This window comes from Phocoena sinus, chromosome 16 (assembly GCF_008692025.1).
Source record: "Phocoena sinus isolate mPhoSin1 chromosome 16, mPhoSin1.pri, whole genome shotgun sequence".
Classification (NCBI taxonomy): Eukaryota; Metazoa; Chordata; class Mammalia; order Artiodactyla; family Phocoenidae; genus Phocoena; species Phocoena sinus.
Genome location: NC_045778.1, coordinates 38,599,114 through 38,625,497, shown reverse-complemented (window position 1 = coordinate 38,625,497; position 26,384 = coordinate 38,599,114). Strand labels below are relative to the sequence as shown.

The following is a 26,384-nucleotide window of genomic DNA, read 5'->3' as shown; positions in this document are numbered from 1 at the left end:
AGATTACATTTGCACTTTCCCAGTTGTAACAACCAAAACTGTCTCTAGGTATTGTCCAGTGTCCCCTAGGGAGCAAAATACCCTCTTTACCCCCCATTTACCCCCATACCTGGTTGAGAACTGCTGGTCAAGATTATCTCCAAAGTGGAATCGCTTTGGAATCAGAGGTTCTGGATTTCAGTTCTGACTTGCTCATTTTTTTTTCTAGCAGTGTGACCTTTAGCAAGTTACTTAACCTCTCTGTGCCTTCATTTCCTAACTATAAAATGGGCTGATCCTCTTTGTGTGGGCTGGTTGTGAGGTTGTATCCAAACCTCACCTGGCCAGGTGCCTCCCCAGCAGTAGGCCCCTTAAATGGTTGGTAGCTTGTATTTTCTGATTATATACCACGTGTTAAATAGAATTTTTCCTTCATCCCAAATTAAATGATCTTTTATCCATAGTAGACTTCACTGTGTTTGGATTTTAAATCCTCTCGTCCGCGGTACATATTGAGTGTGTATATTATAATTAGCAAACTTAAGCAGCAAAATACTCATTCAAAGTTTTCCTTATATGATAGATAATAATGGCAACAGCTAGAGTCAAACTTTTGGAATTGATTTGCAGAATACTGGGGGAAAGTTAATTATGACATACTTACTAGGAGAAGAGTAAATAAAACTAGTTTAACAGGGACTGAAATCCACAATGAGATTTTAGATAGACATATCACATACCAAAGAGTAAAAAACATTTGGGCAGTAAAACAGCAACAAAACCACCTCCTTTTAAGGTGGGTAGCTCACTAGCCTTGGTATGTTCTTTCAAAAAAAAAAATTCTTTAGCTTTCATTTTTTTTTTTTTTTTGCAGTACGCGGACCTCTCACTGTTATGGCCTCTCCCATTGCGGAGCACAGGCTCCGGACGCGCAGGCTCAGTGGCCATGGCTCATGGGCCTAGCCGCTCCGCGGCATGTGGGATCTTCCCGGACCAGGGCATGAACCCGTGTTCCCTGCATTGGCAGGCGGACTGTCAACCACTGCGCCACCAGGGAAGCCCATCATTGTCTTTTAAGTGTTTTTTGCTCTAGATTTTTTTACGTGGCATATAATTTTCATACCATTCCATAGTGTTAAATCTTTCACTCTCAGAAATGCTTTTTGCATTATTCCCTTTTTAACTTCATTTTTAGATTATTGAATTAGACATACCATTGACGGAGAAGGGCAAATACCAACTCTTTTTTTGTTTTTAGAGGGGAATATATTATTGCTCTTTGACCTGCACTCCTTATTTAAGATTTTAATAGCTCTGACCTTTTTGTATCTATGATAAAGTCCCTGAATCAAGTTCTACTTTAAAATATTAAAAGACCTTTTGTATTGTTGAGCCTTTAAACTGTTGGTTTTTTTTTTTGCATCTGCTAGTAATATGACAGAATCATATGTACTAATTTTGTGAGCAGCCCTGTTATTCAGACTTGTTTATGGCCTTAAAATTTAATTTAATTTTTCCTATAAAAAGATAATATGATTACCAAGTGACTTTTCAACAGTGTATAGTGTAAATTGTAGTGTTCTCTGTCCTACTTTTTGAAGCTGTTCAGACGGAAAAAGTAAATGTTAATGCATCTTTTCATGGAAAAATTATTGGAACTTTGTATAACTAAAAATATTTGCAGTTTTTTCCAGAAGGATATTGAATAAAAGGTAATAAGTTTATGCTTGTTTACCAGGCTATTTCTAATGTTGAAAAAGAAATGAAATAGTCCCTAATTACCCTATCTATCAGTTTAATTAGAAATGTGTTAATGTTCTGTAAAGAAAAATTTGTGATTTTTATGCCTAGGTAATCAAAAATGTATGACCTTATAAATATAATACTCATGTAAAACACACATCCGGAGTGTTTCTCTGACTGGTACTAGAACCTCGCTAAATGATTAATTCATGAGTACGTTCTGTTATGATCTGTATTATCCACCGTTTGCCATTTTCTTTTTCTTGTTGGTGTTTGTTGTTGTAGGTACCAGCAGACAGGTGTTAGGTGGCTGTGGGAATTGCACTGCCAGCAGGCAGGAGGAATTCTGGGAGACGAAATGGGATTGGGCAAGACCATCCAGATAATTGCCTTCTTGGCAGGTCTGAGCTACAGCAAGATCAGGACTCGTGGTTCAAATTACAGGCAAGTGCTCCTCTGCAGACTGTCAGTCTGTGGAGCTCGATTAATATTTCATCAGATGTATTGCTGTGGAGGAGGGTCTTGTGAATTATTGATGACATTTCAATTACAATATTCCTTTAATTCTTTTAGTGGGGGACATCAAAGGAAAATTTTTACGAGACAATGGAGCTGTAGGGCAGGAGAAATTAAACATGTAACACTTTTAATGAATTCCAGGCATTGATGCTTCATTGTGCAGATGAGCCCCGCTAGGTATTTTGGGTCAATACAGTGTCTAAGGTTAGCTTCTACAAATGGATTGTTTACAAACTCAGTTATGTTAATATCAGTAGTTTACACAATATGGAATTTTAAATTAGACATAATACCTTTAGTTCCACTTATTAAATTTTACATTAAAATATTTGTTCTGGCAGGAGACCGGGTGAGCATTACAGTAAGTACAAGGTCTATTCATGGGGAAAGTTGAAGCTTTGGAGAATTTCCTTTATAATCATTTACACGTGATAGCTTTTATAGATAGTGCTTTTTCTTTTTCGAATGAAGCTACGTATTTGTCTGCTCACTATGCTTTCTACTTCCTCTCCTAGTCTTTAATAACTTTATATAAATTCTAAAGCCAAAGCCTAAGTGACTGTAAAATGATACAAAAATATTTTTAGGTTGTAATCTTTATTCTCTTTAGGAATTTAAATAAACTATTAAAACTTTAATATTCTGAAAGAAGAAGCATTTAAACTACATTTGTTCTGTGTGGAAGGACTGAAATAGTTTATCTTGAAATCCAGTGAGCTTTTCCGTATTTAAGCTGTAAATTGACTTTTTATGTCAATCAGTATTGGTAAAAATAATGCTAGGTAAATTATGTGGGATCTTTAATCTTGAGCCCAGGTGATCGAAGATGTCCTTGGATTCCAGCAGGCTGACCTAATGAGTACCAGCAAGATACTTACCAGGTGCTTTTGTCCTGGAAACCTCAGGCACTCACAAGATGTGATTCAGCGATCCCTTTAAAAGAGTGTCAGTGTGCCTGAAGGCAGCAACAGCAGAGTTACTGCCCCACACGCTGGTTCACTGTCAGAGAAGTGTTTGCGAGAGAGCCAGATACGAACCATAAACTATTGAGTAAAGAACTTGTTTTTAAATCTTCAAAGTCTATTGCTTTGCTTTTATTCCTTACTCTTTTCATTAATTTAGCAGATCCACACTTACCAGGAGCAGTACTGAAGCTTTAGAAAATTTTAGAAATACTTATTTAGCTGTAGGAAGGGAAAAATGTATTTGGAGATTTTTAAATACGAAATGTTCCATTGTTATTACAAGGAAGTTGTGTTGAAGCAGAGTTTTTTCTTCAGATACTGGAATTCTATTACATTTCATGTGAAAACATTCCATCCCAGTGGAAGAGTCAGAGTTGAAAATGGGCATTTAGGGTTTCCTTATCTATGTATGTCATTAGTTCACCATTTAAAAAATGCTTTCTCTGTTCTAAATAAGCTCTTTGGTCGGCTTGGCTCTGCACCTCTTGTTTTTTTTGTTTTGTTTTGGTTTTGTTTCTGTTAACTAGAATGCCCTAAGCTGCCCTAGTTTCTAAGACTGTCTTTCTTTCCTTAAATGATTTCTGGGATTTTCTTATCTCCCATCTCTTTTCTTCCCTTCCTGTTACCATGAAACTTGTGTGGAGTCTAATATGCTGGGCCTAGGAAACCTAAAGTCATCCCTGCAGTGTAGTTTTGGTCAAAAAATTAAAACGTGCTCTCTCGAGTGATGACAATCCTGCTAGGAGTGAAGTGAGGGCTAATAATGAACAGCAGCTGTAATCAATTAACTATCAATGCGCATCTCCTCTTTTCCATAATGAAAGAGTGTGGCATGTTGGATTATAGCCCAGATCGTCCTTATTAGAATAGTATTGGTAGAAGTGGCTTCTCAGAATGCAGTTATGTATCAGCTAAACAACCGAGCTCTTTATGAATAGTGGTGTACGGAGGAGCTTGGTCCCTTCCACGTGCACGTGCCAGAGCAAATTGTATGACATTTTTCTCACAATTTTGTAATATGTCCTCCTCTGAAACTAGATGAACTTGGAGTTCTCCTCTGTGTTTACGTCCTAAAGAAAAATAGCCAGATGCATAGTCAAACGAAGTTCTGCATGAGCCAGCATTGCTTCATGGACTATGTACGTTTCCTCCGAACTCTTGCAAGCTGTAGATTTTGGGGCCCTAATTTGAGATGGTCTTAGTGTTGTAATTTTAAGGTCAACGATCCCTGAAACCATGGAAGTCTCTGGGATACCAGGAAGGAATTTCCTGGTAAAAGAAGTTTTTAATTTTTGTTTCTTTAATGTGTTTTATATGTGTGTTTTTAAAAGAGAGGGAAAAGCATATTTACATTTACATGTGGTTAATAAACATCTATACTAGTTGCTGTGTTCCCAGTTCATATTGTATACACTACCTTCTTTTCACTTTGCCATTCATATTATAATGATAGGCCCCCTGAATTTTGTGATGGAGAGGAAATAAATTATTTACCTTTCAAACTTCAGTTAATACTCTGAAGTCTTGGATATCATTTAGGAAATTCCTAGTTACACATAAATGGCCTGAAAAAGGTAATAAACTTTCAAAGGTAAATGTTTTTACTTGGTAATTCCTGGTAAATTCAAGGCTACGAATGGCAGATTTCCATCCTGCAGGTTGAAATATTTGACCATGGAGCCGTTGGCTTGTCGTAAACTCATTAGGTAGACAGTGATACTCAGAGATGAAAAGAATTGTAGCCAGTTTGGTAATTGATGCTAATCACTCTAGTACATTTAGCCATTTCTTACACTCATCTCACGGGATTGAGGGTTGGGGAAGGGTGGTGCAGTTGAAGTGACTGTTAATGGGTTTGATTGCCCCTTCTGTGGTTCAGGGACGATCTAGGTCTGCTCCTAGATTCCCACTCTGTGTGAAAACCTCTGTAATCTTCTAATAGAGTGGCAGAAATTAAAGGGCATAATAATGCCAGTTAGATGTTCAGCCAGAATAAAATATTGGCCTTAAATGACATTGTGGCAGTTGGCAGAGAGTGTGTTATAAAAAGAGCACAAATACTATATAACCTCCAAAAGCATATGTACCTATTTATGTTTATTTGAAAGTGAATTTGTTTTTAAATATTTTAGATAGGTTTTGATTGGTTGTTTCCTAATCCCTGCTAAGTGCATATTGATGATAACTCTCTTTAATTCCCCTTGGAGGATATAAAGAAGTTGGTGCATTTAATCCTTTTAGAAAGGAATATTGTCAAGGAAGGGGCCAGGGCAGAGTCATGCTCTCCCCGGGGAGTTTGAAGGGGCTCTTGCATGGGCCCTGCCCTTGGGGAGGAGCAGAGCATGGCTTGGGAATTCTTCAGGAAGTGTCAGCACCTGGCTTCTTGCAATCTGAGCCCATGCTGTGGAGCAGAGGGGGCAGGGGCAGTGACTGTAGCTGGAGGTTGGGAGGATTTAGAGTGGGTAGAGGCATTTTGTTACATTGGAGTATTATAAGGGTAAGCCTCATTTAGGCTGTGGCTTGTTTTTCTACTAGAACTACAAGGTATTTTTCAGTTGTGCAGATTATTTTTAATATTTCAAGTACTGTGTGATTTACTCTAGTTTTCAAAAAATTTTAAGTTCAGGAATCATTTATTGAACTGTAACAAGAAAATAAAAATCACTCAGGATCCCCTAACTCAGAAATAATCTCTTTTAACGTTTCAATACAATTTATTCCAACCTTTAAAAAAAGTTTTCATTTAATAAAGCCAGTATTTATTCATTACCTCCTGTGGTCTAGACATTGAGATCATTTGAAGAAGAGGCTGTCCCTGTACCCTGAAGGACCTTAGGAAGGATCTAGCAGACAATTACAGTAAGGGTGATATGCGTTATGACAGGGTTAATGTGGGGTCCTAACTTAGTGTGGATGCACCAAGGAAGGGTCCTTGACCTACCTGGAGAGAAAGGGACGGGAAGGGAAGAAGCTGCGGGCTGATGGACAGGTGGCTAGGAGAAGAGGGCAAGAAGGGACAAGGCGAAGGCTGAGAGGTCAGAGGAGTATGCACTTTGTAGGAACTGAAGACGGTGCTGGTGGGGGAGTGCTGAACCACCGGGCCAGTGTCGGGGTAGGGGCCCTGAGAGAGGAGAGGCTGAAGAGGTGGGCCGAGGTCAGATCCTCCTGGTCTCATATGCCAGGGTGAGGTGTTTGGACTGTTTCGAGAGCAGGGGACAAACGGGAAAAGGCCCTTAAGCAAAGGGATGAGGTGTTCAGATTTTCCTTTCTTGAAATGATCGTCCTAGAAAGTGCAGTAACCCAGGTAAGATGATAGTGGCCAGAAGTGGAGTGTTAACAGTGTAGATGGAGAGACAGGGTAACTTTGAGAGGGATTTAGGAGGTAGATGTGACATGAACTCAGTATAGGTTGGATACAGTGGAGAACAGGAGAGGGGCAGAGGCCCGGATTTCCAATTGGGGTACCTGGAGAATGGGTGACAGTTCTTTCCATTGGATTAGGAAACATGGTAGGAGGGCCAGGTGGGGAGAGGATGACGTGTGGTGCCGTGGGGACATCTGAGTGGAGAGATCAGCCAGCAGTTGGACATCCAGGCATATGGTACTTTGGAGTTCAGGAAGGAGATTGGGGTTGGAGACCTAGATGTGCATCAGCAGTGCAGAGACAGTAATTGAGACTGGGAGTTAATGAGATAGCATGGGGAAAGTGTGTGCAGTGGATCTAGCTTCAGATATTCAGTATCCTCATTGGGCAGAAAAAGGTAGGAGGCAGAGAATGACAGTTTAAAAGGTGCCAGTGACTCTGCTCCAGGATGAGTGAGAAGGTAGGCCATGTGGGGCACCAGTTTCCTCTGTCAGTCTTGGCTCCCAGTTGCCTCTGGTGGCATGAGCTGAGTGTGAGTCTAGTGTTGAAGAGACTCCCATAGTTAGTTTGACTTTGCTTTGTTTTCATTTCATTGATACCCACCTCCCAGAAGGGCTGAGGATGAAGCAACTCCAGTAGTAGGAACATAGATGTAGTGGGGGTATGGGCTCAGACAAGAAAAGGGACACCTGTTCCGTGGTAACAGGAGGGAAGGAAGGCAGGATGGTACTGATTCAGTCAGGTGCCTACGGTGTACAGTGGATCAGGGTATTTTGACTTCAGGTAAAAAAATCTTGGCCTCAAATTGGGTTAAATGTTCACATACCTACAGAGGGGGTAGGTTGCAGACACAGCGTGATCAGAAGCAGCCCAGTGATGTCATCAGGGGCCCGGGTTCTCCTGATGCCAATTCTTCTGTGGTCATAAGATCTCCTTGCACCGTATTTCCTTGTTCACATGCAGCAGGAGAGACCAAGAGAGGAAGCTCTCCCCGACCTAGAGTGTAAGTCCTTCCTTAACCGCGAGCAAGCCAGTCTTCCCACGCCCCTCAGTGGACAGGTGATTGTCGCCAGGGGAACACTGTGTGCTGACAGACAAGCTATGATTCTGGCTTCTCCCCTCTTCGCCATAGCCAGACAGTGATCAGAGTCCCCTCGAGTACACGTCTGGGAAGGAAGAGGGGATACCTGCACAAAATTGTGGTTCTGTTCGGAAGGAGAGAGGGGAGATGTGGATGTTGAGAGAGGGGGCCATGACCAGTTTACTGGCTACCTATGTGTAAGTGAATTGGGGTGATTCCATAAGTAATTTGGTTTCTTAAAAGACTTACGAGCATCTTCCAGATTTTAAATATTCTTCAAAGACGATTTTAATGGTTATATTATATTCCATCTTATTTAACAAACCCTAATAGTATTTACTGTGTTCTGTTCTAAGCACTTTATAGATGTTGATTTAATCTTCATAGAAATGGTATGATCACTACTGTTATTATTTTAAGATGAAAAGCTGAGGTTCCGTTAGTGTGTGCAGAGCTGGGATTCAGACCCAGGCAGTGCTCCTAACCCCCAGCCTGTAGTGCTGCAGTAAAGATGGTTTATTCAGCCCTTCTCTTATTTACAGACGTTCAGGCAGCGCCCACTTTTTCCACAGTATAAATAATGCTACAGTATGTATCGCAGTACACAAATGTTCGTCTTGGGATCGCTTGGTCAACATGCGACTCTTGTTAAAGCTCCTGCCATGTAGTGCTCAGCTGCTTTACACAAGAACTGAGCGGCTTGCCTTCCGTTGGCCTGGGCTTTCTGGGTCACTGTGATGCTTACCCACTTGTTTTTTATCACGTGGAGAAGAGAGCAGCACCATGTAGTGGAAGAGCAGGCTGCAGCGGTCAGAAGACCGACTTGAGGGCTTGCTCCATCTCCTGGTAACCAGGGGGCCTCGGGCACAGCAGCCTTCAGCGGCCCCGAACACCGCAGGATTTCTGTCCTGCTTGCTTCCCGAGGCAGTGAGATTGATTGAAATCTTGTGGGTGAAAACTCTTGGTAGACTATAAAGCTTCAGACCAATTGAAGACACTCTTATGTTCACTTAGGTTAAGATATACTGTACAATGCCTTCACTAATCTGGAAGAAGAGAGAAAAGTATTTTTGTTAGGTAATTTTTGTTTGTTTTTTTTTTTTTTTTTACTTTACTATAGACATTATATTTTGATATGTAGTAGCTGGTGTTTCCTCTTAATACCTGCACTCACTAATTGATGAATGGGGTTGTAGGGATTTCACTTGGTGGGTTTTATCCTCTATAGCTTTTTCTTTGAAGAAAATATCAGTAAATTTCCAAAGCTAGGATTTTCTTTTTTGAGCTGTTAAGTTTTTGTTTGTTCTTTTTTGTTTTTTGGCAGTTGATCATCCATATGCTGTCCTTCATGGTTGTCTTTTCTTCTTGGACATTTTGGGTGCAGGTTCGAGGGGTTGGGTCCGACTATAATTGTCTGTCCGACGACAGTGATGCATCAGTGGGTGAAGGAATTTCACACGTGGTGGCCTCCATTCAGAGTGGCAGTTCTGCACGAAACTGGGTCCTTTACCCACAAAAAGGTAACATTACAGTACCTCAGAATCTTTTTGCTTGTTTTAAAGCCCTCTATTTGACATAATTGTTTTTGCTTTGATCCATTTATTTATTAAGTGTATGTTCCTGTGTTTCTTTCTTGCATTTAAACTTATTGTTATTGATTTAATTTAGAGCTCTGTATTTTTAAAACAATTATGAATGCAGGCTTTGTCATTCTAACAGTCCATGGTGGTGACATGTTCTTGTCCCGTGAAACACAAGCCTGATACCCTGAGTGGGACCAGAAATCAGGGGGCTTATGCAGCAGTTAACTGGCTGGATTTGGGGCATTAGAGGCTTTAAACAGTTTTAGGAAAGTAGGTACAAAATGTAATAACTCTTAATTGATAAATGAATTTGTTAACATGCTTTTAAAATGTATTTTAAATGAACAAAAGAAGAGCCTGCCATTTTGTAATTTGTACTGTTGCCTTTTAGTTAAGTTTTTTGTTCTCTGAATCATTGATTACCATTTAAGTCTAATCACTGTTATTTGAAAGTTGCATTTTCTCACTTACTTGTAGTTTTACCCACACATTATCAAAAAGGTTTATCATCTCTTCTCCTCTGGGTAGCATAGATAGGGTGTATTATGCTTTTTTAATCCTCATGTCTGTCTACCATCTAGACTGTAAGCTCTGCAGTGTGGAGACTATGTCTTCATCATTATCGTATCCCAGGGGCCTATAGACAATAGATAATAATTACACATTTTCACTGTGGGTTTGCAGGTTTACTCTGTAGACAAGAAGTGGCAGTTTGCTATGAGTTCTTTCTGTCCTGAGTTTCACAGCTCTTGAGTGAGGCCTCTGTGCCCCCATGAAAGCAGTGCCAGCTGAGAGAGCTGTTGAATGTTTGCCTCACTCAGTTAAATACGTGCGAGCCACTAAACCCCAGTGTCTTTATGATTCTGCCAGTACCCCCTTTCCTCCAAATTCCCATTTTGTTCATGGTCATGAGTAAGCAGAACTTTTGATAAAAGTGAATCAGGAGTATCTATAATTTGGTAGCTCAACTTTGGTGAGATGGAATCTTACTTTTACTAGCTGTTGTTAAAAACAGCATACTTTGCCCTGAATTTTAAATGATAAATAGAAAACAAATGAGTTGAAATAATTAATAAAGTGGGATAAACACTGCAATCAAAACAAAATAAAAAAGTGATTTTTTTCTCAGCAGCATGAAAATAACAGCTTAGATTGTTTTTCTAGTCAAACTAAATTGTTGTGACTATCCTGTCATCATTCTTGTAAAACATTTTTGATTCCTTTTTTCACTTCCATTGTCTGTTGACATTTCTTAATATTTTGTATTGCAAAGTCTTGTACTAGGATTCATTAGTTGATGAATGTCTTTAAAAGGCAAATTTTTCACATGTTCCTCCTTATCCTTTTTTTTCTTTTGTGCTTTTTCTTTTACACCTTTACCATATCATGGCTCACTTGAGTCTCTTCTGTTATTATAGCCTGAAGAGCAACCTTCATGTAAATGAAATACATTGACTCGTGAATGAAAATAGAATTGACATTGGTCAGTGTCTCTGTTGGTGAGATTTGCTTCCTTAACTTGCTTAGAGAGCAAACAATTATTTCACTTTTGTTTACAGTGATTTGCACCTTCTGAGGTGTCTGGTTATGCACAGACACATGCATTATATGATTGTTCATAATTTTTTTAGTACTTAATGGTTTACCAAGCGCTTTAACTTGAAGTTTCTTAACTTTTGAGGAAAAGCAGTAGACTTGTGTTTTTACTCTGACCCTTAACTCTTTGGACAGTTCCTTTTTCATTGTAAAGTATCTCAGATCTCTAAAGATGTAAGCTGTTATGCAAAAGATCGAAAAGATGTTCTTTCGCATCTTTCAAACCGTACTCTCTACTTAGAAACACAATCAGTTTATTATTAATATTTAATATCAGTTTATTATTTGTGATGACGACATATTGAAAATGTGTTCATTCCTCTGCACAGGCCTTGTTATAACACTTCCAAGATCAGAACTCTGGCTTCTGGATTAAAAGACTGAGTGGCATTTGATCCCTTTGCTCCTTCCTTTTGTATTTGTGTGTACAGATCTTTGTTACCACTCCATGCACACCTGTTGGCTTATAGGTGTGTGTTAGATTGCAATAGAGTTTACATTTCTTAATCACATTTCAAATATTCTGTCAGTGCTGGTCTGTCCTTTAAGCCAGCACCTAATGTGTAACTTCCTTTCCATCCTCATAGGCTGAAATTTCTTTTTTCCATGGGGGAACTTTCTGTGCGCACCAGCTGTCCCGTCTAAATGTATTGATAATAGAAGCACTCTGGTGTAGGGTTATTCAGTGCTGGAGAAAATAGGGAAGAGAAGAGAATTTCTCTTTGGAAAACTTAAAAAAGTAATAATGCCAGAATTATTCTGCTTATCATTCAAATAGATTATTTTTATTTTTCTAATGATTTGTTGTAGCTGGTAAGATGTCAAACTTTGAAAGTTTTTCATTTAGAGAAGAGCTATCAAATGATCAAACAATTTCTAAATGGAGATCATCTATCATTTTTCTTCCCTAAATTGCCTTTTAGCTTCCCACCTCTCTCACCCGGTGATCCTATATTATCTTTGTTAATATTCTCTTTGGTTGACAGCGTAATTTTGAATTATCAAGTGCACACCCAGCGACCTTGCAAAAAAATATGTGGCTAATATTTTCAACCAGATGATCAAATCAGATAAAGACATTTTCAGGCTCTGAATCTCCTTTAATGGTCAGTCGAAATCTCATTTACTAGGAATCCAAGATTATCCTTTTCTCATGTTTTATGATCCCTTTTTTCTAATGGAGAGAAACTTGATATGTAAGTTGATTAATATTTATTTGTTGAATAACTATAAACATAACATTGCAGGTATTTGATGCTATTAGGACTTCAAAAAATGGATATGATGTTTTTAACTGATCTTGAAAAGCTAACCATTTTCTTGGGGAAAGAAAATATATGAAAAGATAATAAAAGAAGGCAGTTTTGTAATTCTTATCCCGTAACTCACAGCAGGGGGTGGCAACTTTAGCACTGTGTTGTAAAGTTTATTTAATTATTAAGGACCCTTTTTTCAATTTGTTGGAAGATGTGTAATGAGAAATTTCTTGTTTATATTCTGAAACAGTTGTCACTTTGTAGCTCTCCCACCTTTCCCTGCCTTGTAGGATATAGTAATTCTGTGGAATAGTTTTGATAATTCAAAGAGATCGTTTTGATCCATTCATGGTATTTAGAGGCATAGGATTAGGAAATGTGACAATGGCATAAAGGCATAGATTTTGTAATTACCAAACCAGGGTTGGAATCTTGGATCTGCCATCGTATAGCTTTGTGACCTGGTGCAAGTCACTTAGCTTTTCTGAGCCTAGTTTGATCTCCTGAAAATGGGTTAGTTTTGGTAATTTTTTGAGGATTTGTTGGGTTAATATGTGAGCACAATACACTTAGTATGGTCCCCAGCATACCATGTCTACTCAGGTAATTCCTACAGTTAGAAACGAAGAATGTGGTAGACATCTTCATCTCAGTACTTGAGAAAAGATGCTCTGACATTTCTGAGGGATTCAATATAAATACATTCGAGATAGAAGGTTCAGACCTGCTTTATCAAAAATATTCATAGTCATTCACGTCTAGACCTTTCTCCTTCGTGTCTAGATTCATTGGCCCCCAAATGATACGGTGTTAAAACTCTTTTTGGGAAATGCAAGGTATGACTAAAGAACAGACCACAGGAAAACATGGCCATCTGATGCAACTACCATCACATGTTCTTTAAAAAGGCCCGTTTTCCGAAACACTAGCATAAAAAGACTTGGCTTTTTAAAAAGCTGGAAGGGAGACAAGTAAAAACATAACAAATAAAAGTAGAAAAGGGCCACATGGTCCCTCAAGCATCCTGAATATTTCAGACCCGCTCCAGGTACACAAATTACAACACAATGTGGTGTAGTTCCCATTAACTTTCGAGACGGTGTATACACCTGATACAAGAAATGATAGATGCTATGCTCGGTCTTTGAGGGATATTGTAAAATTGTGTTGCTGGAGCCCTTTTTTCTTCATTGTCAGCACAAATCCTTGTTTATTAAAGATTTACCTTGAAGGAAATTTTAATTAATTACAGGTGCAGTAAATCCTGCCTGGGAAGCTGCTGTGCTGTGTTTACCGTGAATGGCCTTCATGTGCCTGTGCTCCACTCCGCTCTCCCTGCTGCCTGACAGTGTGATTTATGGCTGTTGTTTTCTACCAGTCCACTGTTTGCCCTCTAGGAGGGATTGGTCTCCTGAGCCTCCGTAATAACAGCAGCACTTTCACAGACATCTTTTAATGACAACAGCACTGCATTCAGTAAGTCAGGCTAATTGCAGATGTACCCTATTAATTGCAAAAACTAGGAGAGGTTACATATTTTACAAGCTTTTAATTTGAAACCGCCCGAGATGATTTGTCTTAAGTGTTTGGATAGAGACGTCCATAATATTCAACAATTCACCATTATTGAAACTCCGGTCTAGGCAGTTACAGAGTTCTGAGATTGAATCAGGTAAAAACAAATAGTCTTAGATGTGTTTTTACCCAGTGGCTGTTAAGTGGAGGTTATGTTTTCAATGTGGACGTTAAAAAATTTTCTTACTCTTTTTATAAAAGCATCTTTGATTCTTATCATCATACATCTTTTTGAATATGGTAGAAATTTTGTATTTCTGTAGTTAATGTTACAGAATTTTCCAAATAAACTTCAATTCTTAGACATGTCGAAGAAGCTAAACATAACTCTGGTGGTGTGTATTTGAGAGGCATGGCACCTCGTTTGTTTAACTGTGGTAAAGTGATGTCCCAAATCCAGTTCAGGGTGGCGTTCCTTGGAGGGTAGTGGAATGACTGTGGTGAGTCACTGCATCTAGCAGTTAGGAGTTCCAGGGTCATGAGCAAATAGATCCACATGGGCAGGGTTTGGCTGTGATCCAGCGGACAGTTTATAAAGGTGAGTGGTAATTTCACTTCTGCTGTATTTCAGGCCCCAAACAGTTGTCGTTGTTTTACTCTCCCATCTCTCTCTGGGCACATAGCTCTATGCCTGGAGTAGCACAGGGCGTGGGGCATTCCTGTGTGTCGGTTTGCTGTCGTTCCACGCCCTACCTGCTTCAGGACTTCTGGAAGCCACTGCTGTCCCAGGAGGAGGAAGAGATGGGGATAGAGTTGGGATAGCTGCCTACCCAGACTCTCAGTGGAAAATTCAGATGTGGAGGAGCTATTGAAATCAGCTCTGGCTTCTAAAAGTCTCAGGACTGGTGGGATGCATTCGAGGTGGAACAGTGCATCTCCGGACAGCCTGCTTTTCTTCACTGGACACTAGCCACTGTGGCAGAGCCGGTGGCAGTGGAATAGCAGTGTAATCAGGGAGAAGTGGGTAAGGCGAGGCATGGGAGAGTCTATACGTGTGTTTGTAAGGCTGTGAGCCTTGAGGTATTTAGTGCTGCATTCATCATAGGTTAAAAAAAAAAAAAAGTCAGGAAATGGTTAAATCAGGTGTGGCCCTCGATGAGTATTGCATAGGCGCGGAAAATCATGAATAGGAAGATGGCAAAACAGTAGTCATATTAATAACAGAGCTCTCACCTGTTGAGCCTTTACTAGTACCAGGTGTTATAGCTCTTAACTCTGAAGTTTTGAGTGTATTATGACATGAGAAAAGTTTCTCTTTTCCTCTTTCAGAATTTTCTTGGCCATTGTTACACCCATTTATATTCTATTGAATTAAAAAATATTTTAACCCTTGTTTATTAAGATAATATTTTTAAGATGTTGAATTTTATAAAATTTGTATGACTATGATTACATGAATTATTGTATTAGTTTTCCTAATATTTAGCTATTCTTCTATTTCTGTGATGCCTTGTTAGCTTAATATAGTGCTAGGTTTTATTTATAAAGTAATGAATCTCTAGTTGGGGAGTACGCACACTGTGTGAGTATGTTGCTTCTGTCAGTTTTGAAAACAGGGTTTTGCTAGCCTTCTATCTTTTTCTGTATTTTGGAACCGTTTAAATAACAGGATTGATTCCTACTTCACTCGTAAAACCCTTTGGGTCCAGTAGACTTCTGGTGGGAAAAGCATAACATCCTTTTCAAGTCCTTCAGTATTGGTCTGATTGGTTTGTCTCATTTTTCTTGGGTCCATTTTGGGTAATGTTCACATTCTCTGTCAAAGTTCAGATTCTTTGGCATTGGATTGCACGTGGCATTGGCTAACATTTTGTGTTCTCTGCCTCTGGGGTGACTCCTTTAATGTTTTTCATGCTGCCCATCTGAGTCTGTTCTTCGGGCTGACTTTCCAGAGGTCTGTCTGTTTTTTGGTCTCTTCAAAGAGTTACTTAGTTTTTTTCTCTATCAATTTGTCCTTGAGCTTCAATGATTTTTGTTTTTATCTTACTGTCTCACTGTCTTTATTTAGCCAATTGTATTGGCTGCTTGGTTTGATTTCAGCCTCAGTAGGGTGTGGGGAATGAATATCTTTGTGTGGGTTAAGGCTCTGCTGAGAGCTATTAAAAGGAGCTCACTGATGGAGAGACTCAGATCCTTTGGATCCTAACTATAAACTTTTAGTTGCCTTTAGTCTTCCTCTGTCTCTTCTGACTGTTGAACTCTGAGAAGCTGTGGCCGTGTCCCCGGCCGGCTGTGGATGTGCTACTTTGCCAGCATAGCTCTTAAGGGCTGTGCCTTGGGCTCTGGTGCAGTGCTCCGGGCAGGCAGGTAAAGGCCTGGCTCTTCTCTCTAGTGTGTTGTCTCCTTAAAATACAAAAGAGGCCCTCCTTTTCCTGTTCACTTCTTGTTGTCTGATACTTGTATTTCTGATCCTGCCCTGTTTTTGTTTGCATTTCCTTGGGATATCTTTAATAGTTCCCATACTCTTAACTCTCAGCACCAGTCTAGTTTGGGTCTCATCTCTTAAACACAGGCCAGGTTTTGGCCGTACTTTCCTAGTGGAAAGGGTCACAGCTGACAACCCACTGTCACGTGGAGACCCTGACATAAATGTTAGGTCTGAAGCCAGCTGTCTTATTTTCTGTTTATTGTATTTTCTGCTTTTTATATTTTCTTAATTCTTTTTCTATTTCCTATTAGAAAATTTTCTATTCCTATATCTATTTTTTTCCTGATAGTGGTTTGATAGTTCTACAGTCTATTTCTTTTCTGGTATTTATGCTGAAGTAGCAACTATTAATCAGTAAATGGGCTTAAATTTTTTTTTTTTTTTTTTGCGGTAAGCGGGCCTCTCACTGTTGTGGCCTCTCCTGTTGCGGAGCACAGGCTCCGGACGCGCAGGCTCAGCGGCCATGGCTCACGGGCCCATCCGCTCCGCGGCATGTGGGATCTTCCCGGACCGGGGCACGAACCCGTGTCCCCTGCATCTGCAGGCGGACTCTCAACGACTGCGCCACCAGGGAAGCCCTGGGCTTAAATTTTTTATGAATGTATTTCAATCTGTTTTTCTGTCATGATAAAGACATGAACAGTGTTCATCACCTGTGCCCCATTCTACCATTGATAAGGTGGGATTTTTAGTACACTCAGTTTCCCCTGTTCTCACTCTAGGTTTGTTAAATTAAACTGGAATTACAATCATGCAAAAATAGATCCCTTTTTATATTTTAGATAATTTCATAACAGTTTCATTAGTATTTAAAACAATGTTTTAATATTTACTTAATTATTATTTTAATAATTTTAGAATGGTAGGTATATTACATGTAATCTTCCCTTAAAAATATTTTCTTTTACAGTAAAGTAAGAGGCAGTGTTGCCTAATATTCAGTTAATATTAACTTTGGAGTTGGCTGTTTTTCTATGCTCAGATCCTACCACCACTTTACCAGTTATGTGACCTGATAAGCCACAGTTTTCCCCTCTGTGAACTGGGGGTAAGGACCTCTGTCCTCTCTCAGAGTTGCTGTGAGCACTCTGTCTGTGATGAGCATGAGGCGGGGAGCTCTGCCACCTGCTCTCGTGCAGAGTGCGGGGTCCTGAGCACCTTTCTGCTCCCACCAGGGAAAGGAGCTGCATTCTTTTAGTGACCGCACCCCTGCACCGGCTGGAGGTAGCATGCTGTTCATAGGCCATCTCTTGCTGGTTTATTTTCTCTCCTTGCCCAGCTAAAGGTGGAATTTGTTCTTTTTTTCTGTCAAGCGTGACTGCTAATTTGGATCAATGCAGAATTCCAGGGTCTTTGCTTTCCCCCTAGAATTATGGAAAGATTTGCCCTTCGTTTTCCGACGTATTTAGTGTTGCAGAAAAGATATCCAGCACAGATTTCCTTTGCAGGGAATCTTTTTTCAGTCTGTTTTGTTCTGACTAGAAGCTACAGCATTTTCTCGTTTTCCCTTGTTTTGGGGATTCAGACATCTAATAGGTGTGTACCCAGATGTATGGCTGTTTCGGTGTTTTGTTCTATAGACTCTAGTCTCTCCTCAGAAGTTTTTTCTATCATTTTTAAGATCACTTCTTTTATATCCTTTGTACTCTGTCCTTGAATTCATGTTATACATCATCAGAGCTCCTGGATTTGTCTTTCTTGTCTCCTTGGCTTTTCTCTCATTTTCTTTCGTTTTTAAAAAAAGACCGTTTTCCATCTACTGTGTTGTTTTTAGTTTAACAAGGATTGACACAAAGGATGTTTTGGAAAAATAAAAATTGGGTAAGTGTTTACATGCTATACCTTTTTCTGGTCTTCTTATGAGCCCTCCTCCCCCACAGTAGTGGACATACTAGTCAGTGTTTACGACTTACAGATTAATGAAACATAAACTTCCACTGCTGATAATGTATAATTCTGTTGTATATATTATGTTTGTATACATATTTATAAAGTGCCTTAGATTGTATCATGATTGAAAGGTTGATATTTTTTAAATTTTTAAACATTTTATTATATTTATTTTTCCTTCCAGTTTTATTGAGATATAATTGACATACAGCACTTTGGAAGTTTGAGGTGTACAGCATAATGATTTGAGATACATACACCATGAAATAATTATCACAGTAAGCTTAGCGAACGTTCATCCTCTCATATAGATACAAAATTAAACAAATAGAAAAAAATTTCCTGTGATGAAAACTCTAGAATTTACTCTCAACTTTCATACCTAACATACAGGAGTGTTAATTATATTTGTCATGTTGTATATTACATCCCTAGTACTTAGCTTATAACTGGAAGTTTGTACCTTTTGATTGCCTTCATCCAATTCCTCCTCCCCCCCCATCTTCCACCTCTGGTAACCGCAACTATGATCTCTTTTTCTATGAGTTTGTGTTTGAAGTATAATTAACCTATAACACTATGTTAATTCCTGTTACACAACATAGTAATTCAATATTTCTATAGGTTTCAAAATGATCTTCATGATAAGTCTAATTATTATATGTTACCATACAAAGATGTTGCATAGTTATTGACTACATTGCCCCGCACTGTACATTTCACCCTTGACTCATTTATTTTGCAACTGGAAGTTTGTACCGCTTAATCTCCCTCACCTCTTTCTTCCCTGCCCATCCCCTGTTTGTTCCTGGTACCTATGGCTATTTCTTTCTTTTCTTTTCTTTTTTAACATCTTTATTGGAGTATAATTGCTTTACAATGGTGTGTTAATTTCTGCTTTATAACAAAGTGAATCAGTTATACATATACATATGTTCCCATATCTCTTCCCTCTTGCGTCTCCCTCCCTCCCACCCTCCCTATCCCACCCCTCTAGGTGGTCACAAAGCACCGACCTGATCTCCCTGTGCTATGCGGCTGCTTCCCACTAGCTATCTGTTTTACATTTGGTAGTGTATATATGTCCATGCCACTCTCTCACTTTGTCACAGCTTAACCTTCCCCCTCCCCATATCCTCAAGTCCATGCTCTAGTAGGTCTGTGTCTTTATTCTTGTCTTACCCCTAGGTTCTTCATGACCTTTTTTTTTTTCCTTAGATTCCATATATGTGTTTTAGCATACGGTATTTGTTTTTCTCTTTCTGACTTACTTCACTCTGTTTGACAGACTCTAGGTCCATCCACCTCACTACAAATAGCTCAATTTCGTTTCTTTTTATGGCTGAGTAATATTCCATTGTATATATGTGCCACATCTTCTTTATCCATTCATCTGATGATGGACACTTAGGTTGTTTCCATCTCCAGGCTATTGTAAATAGTGCTGCAATGAACATTGTGGTACATGACACTTTTTGAATTATGGTTTTCTCAGGGTATATGCCCAGTAGTGGGATTGCTGGGTCGTATGGTAGTTCTATTTTTAGTTTTTTAAGGAACCTCCATACTGTTCTCCATAGTGACTGTATCAATTTACATTCCCACCAACAGTGCAGGAGGGTTCCCTTTTCTCCATGTGAAAGGTTGATTTTATTTATTTGTTTTTTGGCCACGCCGCATGGCACGTGGGATTTTTGTTCCCCGACCAGGATTGAACCCGTGCTCCTTGCATTGGAAGTGGGGAGTCTTAACCACTGGACCACCAGAGAAGTCCTTAAAAGGTTGATTTTAAGAGTCATCCTCGTTTAACTTCTTATTTAAAACTGTCTTTACCATTTTGTCATCATTTTAGGAGAAACTAATTCGAGATATTGCTCATTGTCATGGGATTTTGATCACTTCTTACTCCTACGTTCGACTGATGCAAGATGATATTAGCAGGCATGACTGGCACTATGTGATCTTGGACGAAGGACACAAAATTCGGAATCCAAATGCTGCCATCACTCTTGCTTGCAAACAGGTGTGACCTTTAATAACAAGGAGGGTTTCCAGGTGGATAATATTTAATTGAGAATAAACTCTGCTTTTAGTAACAGACTTATTTAATCTTTCCTTGTGCTTTTTTTTTTTTTTTTTTTTTTTTTGGGGTACGCGGGCCTCTCACTGTTGTGGCCTCTCCTGTCGCGGAGCACAGGCTCCGGATGTGCAGGCTCAGCGGCCATGGCTCACGGGCCCAGCCGCTCCACGGCATGTGGGATCTTCCCGGACCGGGGCACGAACCTGCGTCCCCCGCATCGGCAGGCAGACTCTCAACCACTGCGCCACCAGGGAAGCCCTTTCCTTGTGCTTTTGCATAAGGAATTTGAAATACACATTTTGCCTTAATGCAGAACACTTTTCATTCTTGCACTTAATCATGTTTTCTAAAATTCTAATTGTTCACATTACTTAATGTCTCTTATAGGGATCAGTTGTTAGAATGTAACCAAATCCAACTCTAGTCCATAGTCTTCAGCTTGAACAGTAAGAAATTCTTCCCTATATATATATTTTTTTAATCTATGTGTAATTGAAGAATTAAAGTTTCATAAAATGTCTGCGTTTTAGAGGAGACCAAAAGAATATGTAGTTGTGTTAAATAATAAGATTGCATGGGAGTGTTTTGGGGTAGGGTTGGTGATCATCTGCTAAAAGGTGTATTTAACAGAAAAGTCCTTGCTTTCCCCAAACAGTTCCGCACCCCTCATCGCATCATCCTGTCTGGCTCACCGATGCAGAATAATCTCCGTGAGCTGTGGTCACTCTTTGATTTCATCTTCCCCGGAAAGTTGGGCACGCTGCCTGTGTTTATGGAGCAGTTCTCAGTCCCCATCACCATGGGGGGGTATTCAAATGCCTCCCCAGTACAGGTAATGTATCAGGCAGGTGACACTTCTGGTGTTTTAATATTTAAAACGTTCCTACTAAATACTATACTTTGTAGCCAAGTCATTCAGAATGTAAGGGAAATGACCAAGCTTATAAATTGGTATCTGATAAATAACCACAAAAGTATTTTTGCTTGATAGTGCATAATTTTCCAGATGAGTTTTTAAAAAATCATGTAAAATATTCAAGAGCAGTCAGAAATTATGAGATAAGAGTGAGTCACTTCTGGACAGCATGTAATAGCATGCAAATTGGGTAGTGCATCTTATAAAGTACTTTACAAGCTTAGCAAAGGGGGCACCAGGGAAGACTTAACAAGACGTATACCCTTTAACCTGATCCTGGGAAAACAGGTTGGGAAAAGTGGGACATTCTAGGTTAGAGCAACAGTATAACGCAGCCACTCTGTGTGACCATGAGCAGTGAGGAGACATGCTTGACTGGACTGGAGATGCTTTTGGAGGAGTTGCAGGAAAGCTGTGGATGCTGGCAGTGGGGGCCTTGAAGGGAGGCAGGAGCGCTTAGGCAGGGAAGAGCCACTGAAGGTGTTTGAGCAGGAGGCTGGGAGCAGGCTGTTCTTGGACGGTTACTCAGGCTGCAGGTAGTTGTGGGAGGGAGGCTGGCATTGAGGGACCTGCAGGAATTGTTGGGGGTGAGGGTGATGAGAGCCTGGACCTGGATGTGGGTGATGGTCCTGAGAAAGCAGGTCCAGAGCAAGAGTCCCAAGTGGCGTTTTCTAGGCAGAACAAACAAGATGTGGAGGTTGGTAAGATAAAGGAGATTGGTGGGAGAGTGGTGAGCTTGCTGTAGCTAACCCCTGAGGCTTCAGGCCTGGTGACTGGTAGAGTGGGCTTGTCACAGACAGGAACGTTAGGAGGTGAGGCCAACTGGAGGGCGGTTTATGGAATTTGGGGGCAGGCTCTAGCCTCCATGAGAGGCTGGGTCTCTGCACAGCTCTCAGGTGGGGGCCTGTACCAGCCAGGTTATGACTGAGCCAGAAATAAAATACATAACTAGAAAAAGAATTTTAGACCTTTAAGATTAGAGGACTGTCAAAAACCATTTTAATACCTTTAAAAGTTTGAGATTGAATGATTTTTAATTAACTTTTGCGGGAGCTCTCTTCCTCCACTGAATCCCCGTTATCCTTCATGTATCTTGTTCTTTTTTTTTTTAACCCTTTATTTTGGAATAATTTCAAACTTAACAGAAAGTTGCAAGAATTGTAAAAATAGCTCCTAGATTCCCTAATTGTTAGCATTTTGCTAACATTTTGCCATATTTGCTTTATCTTTCCTTCCCTCCCTCCTCCTTCCCTACCTGTCTCTGTCTCTGTCTCTGTCTCTGTCTCTCTGTCTCTCTCTCCCCACCCCCCCCCGCCGTATACACACACACACACACACGCACACACACAAATTTATGCTTTTTTTTTTTTCTGAATCATCGGAGTAAGTTGTAGACACGATGCCCCTTTTCTCCAAATCCTTTAGTGTGTATTTCCTAAGAAGAGGGATGTTGTCTTACATAACCATGGTGTAAACATCAAGATCAGGAGGAAGTGTAACATTGATGTAATTCTGTTATCTAATCTATTTGCCATGCACATTGTGCCGGTTGTTCCAGTAATTTCTGTGTCTGTTTAGTCTCCTTTAATCTGAAGCTGTTCCTGTGATCTTCCTTTTGCCTTCATGACTTGACATTTTTGAAGACTACAGGCCTATTATTTCATAGAATGTGCCTCACCTTGGGTTTGTTTTCCATTCTTTGTGATTGGAATCAGCTTATTCCCTTTGAGCAGGAGTACACAGAAGTGACCTGTCTCTCAGTGCTTTACTCGTATCTGGAGGCACATGCTGTTGGTTTGTCCCTTCATCGGTGGTGGTCTGATTACTGGGCAAGGTGTTGTGTGTCAGACTTCTAAACTCTTTGAAGCTACCACTTCTCCTTTATAATTAGTAAGTCATTTATGGGGTATACTTGGAGGCGGTGCAAATATGGTCTGTTTCTTCCTTGAAGTCCTCGTTTCAGAAGTTTGTGCACTTATCTTTTCCCCCTTTTTAGACTGTAAAGTCCTTGGGAGCAGAGGTACTGCTTTTATTTGCTCCTTTTTGTTTTAAGTCCATAGCTGCCATGAAATAGTGAATCCCAAGAAGGTAGTCTGTCAGCAGATATTTTGTGTGTCAGGCTGGGGCTAAAATGATGGGAAATGGCTGACAATCAGAGCCTTCCCTTGAATAGCATTCCTGGTCCAGTGGAGAGTGTGCAGGGGGGAAAGTGGTAAACAGATGATCATGGTATAGGGTAATGAAGACTGTGCTCAGGGGAGACAGCCAATACAGAGCTTGTGGGAGTCAAGGCAGGCTTCCTGGGTGGGGATGATTAGGATCTAAAAGGCTGCGGAGGGTGAGGGGGGAGAACATTAACTACCCAAAACATGGACTGCCCCTTGGATTTGTACATTGAGCCTGTGCAGGGGATTTTAGAACTGAAAAGAGCCCGAGGAGTCATCTAGTTGAGCCTCCTCATTTCATGCTCAAGGTTATTATTGAGACTGAGCGTTTTGGAGACTTGCCTAAGGTGACTGGGCTCTGGGAGAGGCAGAACTGGGGAGGAGTTATCACTCTGCCTCCTCAGGAAGAGGAAGGAAGCGTGAGCGGGCTCAGCAAGGTGTCCATTTTCCATAGCTGTGGGGAGGTGGAGTGACGAAGGAACACAGTTGGATCCTCACTGTGCATTTTTACTCACAGAGAGGCAGACACAAGAAGCAGAAGGGCATTCAACATAGAATTGGCTCGAAAGTTGCACTGGAGAATGTGGCGTGATGTCAAAGCTAAAATAGGGTTTCTTGGTCTTCCCTGCTCTCACATCCCCACCCCAGTTTAGAGCTTAAGATCTTCCTCTGGGGAGAGTGGGGTGTGAGAAACAGACCCGTCCCCAGCCACTCTGAGCTCCAGCCCTTGCAAGTTCAGCACAAGTGAGCTGGGGGCGGGCGGACTTTCCAGAAGGGTAGACGGGCAGGAGAGAGTGAGCTGCCAGGCCACGCACCAGCCCAGCCCTGGGTTTCCAGCGCCATCAGCATCTCACTCATTCTTCGAGAGGAGAGAAACGGAGGTAGACGTGAGCATGTGGGCAGAGTTTCCTTAACACGCTGTATATATTTTTAGGAAGATTTTAAATAATGTACTTGCTTCCTTGGTAGGACTGCAATGTCTTGTTAAAATTTGAAATTTATCTCAGCATTACAAGCCACAAAATGTACCTGATTATCATCTTCTGGTAATTTTTATCAATTTCTGAATGATACATTTACAGGGTTACCTGTAACCAAAAGTCGTTGATGAATGGAGTTTCTTTGTTATTGTCTGCTGGTCCAAGTAAAACTGTTTTTTTGTTTTTCTGTCTTTGTTTTTGCGGTACGCGGGCCTCTCACTGCTGTGGCCTCTCCCATTGTGGAGCACAGGCTCCGGACGCGCAGGCTCAGCAGCCATGGCTCACGGGCCTAACCGCTCCGCGGAATGTGGGATCTTCCCGGACCGGGGCACGAACCCGTGTCCCCTGCATCGGCAGGCAGACTCTCAACCACTGTGCCACCAGGGAAGCCCCAAACTGTTTCTATGTCTAGACATACAAGATATACACACATACATGACATACATGTATACAGACTTGAGTGAGGTGTTCTTAGGGTCTTTTAAGGTGTTTTCTTTTCTACAATGTTAATTTTTTTTTTTTTTTTTTTTGAGGTACGCGGGCCTCTCACTGCTGTGGCCTCCCCCCGTTGCGGAGCACAGGCTCCGGACGCGCAGGCTCAGCGGCCATGGCTCATGGGCCTAACCACTCCGCGGCATGTGGGATCTTCCCGGACTGGGGCACGAACCTGTGTCCCCTGCATCGGCAGGTGGACTCTCAATCACTGCGCCACCAGGGAAGCCCAACCATGTTAATTTTTTAACTTGAATTTTTCTGTGTTTATTCAAGCTCCTTTAATTATTCATTTTGCTGATAACTTTCTTAAATTTAAGCTTTGGTTGGAAATTTTCTTGTTCCATTAAATAGTATTTACTAGGTTGTTAAGCCTATTTAGATTTTTTTCAAAGTATCAATAATTTATTGAATTCTTTGTTTGCCTTTAAGTGAATTGCAGAGAGAGTGGTTTCCTGCACTGTGGGTCTTTGTTTTTCTCTGGACAGTTAATACCCATCTCATGTGGCTGTGCTCCATTACAGAGCCATATGCTCCATTTTAGGCTGGAGTGACCTTTCATTTCTGGGATCATAGGGCTTTTCTTGAACTTACTCTCTGAGTCTCCTGTGGGCAGTAATCTCTGCTTATTATCTGCTGTTCCCCTTGCTGCAGCGTTTCCCTGAGTTAGTGTTTGATCTTCAGTCTTGCAGAGTAGCAGTTCCTTTGTGGCTATTGGAGAGTACAAGATTATAAACTGAGATTTGTTTGAAAGCAGTTTTTTTCCCTAGAGGGGGTCAAGCACTGAATAAATCTCCACTTTAGGGTTTAACTATATAATAATAATTAAATAGAGGTGGAACAGGGCACAAAATTACCAGTTGTTCTTTCGTACATTTTGGTTAATGAAAAGTTTTGTTTTGTTTTTTTTTATTGATGATATTATTATGAAAGCTACTGCGTCCTGGAGTATATGGAACTTAAAGTTTTACAAACCATTTTCCTACTGTTTCCCACAATTTTGTAAACCATTGGTCATTCTTTTAAAAACATTTTTTTAAGCATTGGAATCAATTGAGAGGTAAGAACAAATGCGTTCCTCAGATGCACAGTAATTGTTTCCCCTTTTCTCTTATTAAAGGTTAAAACTGCTTATAAGTGTGCATGTGTTCTACGAGACACCATAAATCCATACCTACTGCGGAGAATGAAGTCGGATGTCAAAATGAGCCTTTCTTTGCCAGATAAAAATGAACAGGTCTGTAAATACAAGAATTATCAAAACATTCCTAAAGCACAGGTGTACCTGGCATTCACCCTGCTTTTCACACACAGAATAGGTGAGGCTAACAGGTGTGGTCTCTGGTGCTGTGGGGCAGGCTAGTCTACAGCTGTATATACCTGCCTACGACAGGTGAGCCTGCTGGGCTCAGGAGTGACCGGAGGGTGGGGAAGTGGAGGTGGTCATTGTGCACATCCTTTCAGGGAGTTTTCCCCCCTCAGTTTTTTTTTTAATTTATTTATTTTTGGCTGCATTGGGTCTTCGTTGCTGTGCACGGGCTTTCTCTAGCTGCGGCGAGCGGGGACCACTCTTAGTTGCGGTGCGAGGGCTTCTCATCGCGGTGGCTTCCCTTGTTGTGGAGCACGGGCTCTAGGCACGCGGGCTCAGTAGTTGTGGCTCACGGGCTCTAGAGCGCAGGCTCAGTAGTTGTGGTGCACAGGCTTAGTTGCTTCGCGGCATGTGGGATCTTTCCGGACCACAGATCGAACCCGTGTCCCCTGCATTAGCAGGA

At 40.7% G+C, this 26,384-nt stretch overlaps 1 protein-coding gene across 4 annotated transcripts in view; it reads left to right on the top strand.

Moving 5' to 3' along the window:
• ERCC6 (ERCC excision repair 6, chromatin remodeling factor) overlaps positions 1 to 26,384 on the top strand; it is a 74,636-nt gene that overhangs the window by 34,499 nt on the left and 13,753 nt on the right. For all 4 annotated transcript variants that reach the window (XR_004346204.1, XR_004346203.1, XM_032608317.1 and 1 more), the window contains exons 7-11: positions 2,008 to 2,166; positions 9,036 to 9,171; positions 19,832 to 20,002; positions 20,715 to 20,891; positions 25,733 to 25,849. Coding sequence is in view for 2 of the 4 variants with exons in the window: in XM_032608317.1 (XP_032464208.1) it covers positions 2,008 to 2,166; positions 9,036 to 9,171; positions 19,832 to 20,002; positions 20,715 to 20,891; positions 25,733 to 25,849 (760 nt within the window). In the remaining 2 variants the exon portion in view is untranslated. The remainder of the gene's footprint in view (positions 1 to 2,007; positions 2,167 to 9,035; positions 9,172 to 19,831; positions 20,003 to 20,714; positions 20,892 to 25,732; positions 25,850 to 26,384) is intronic.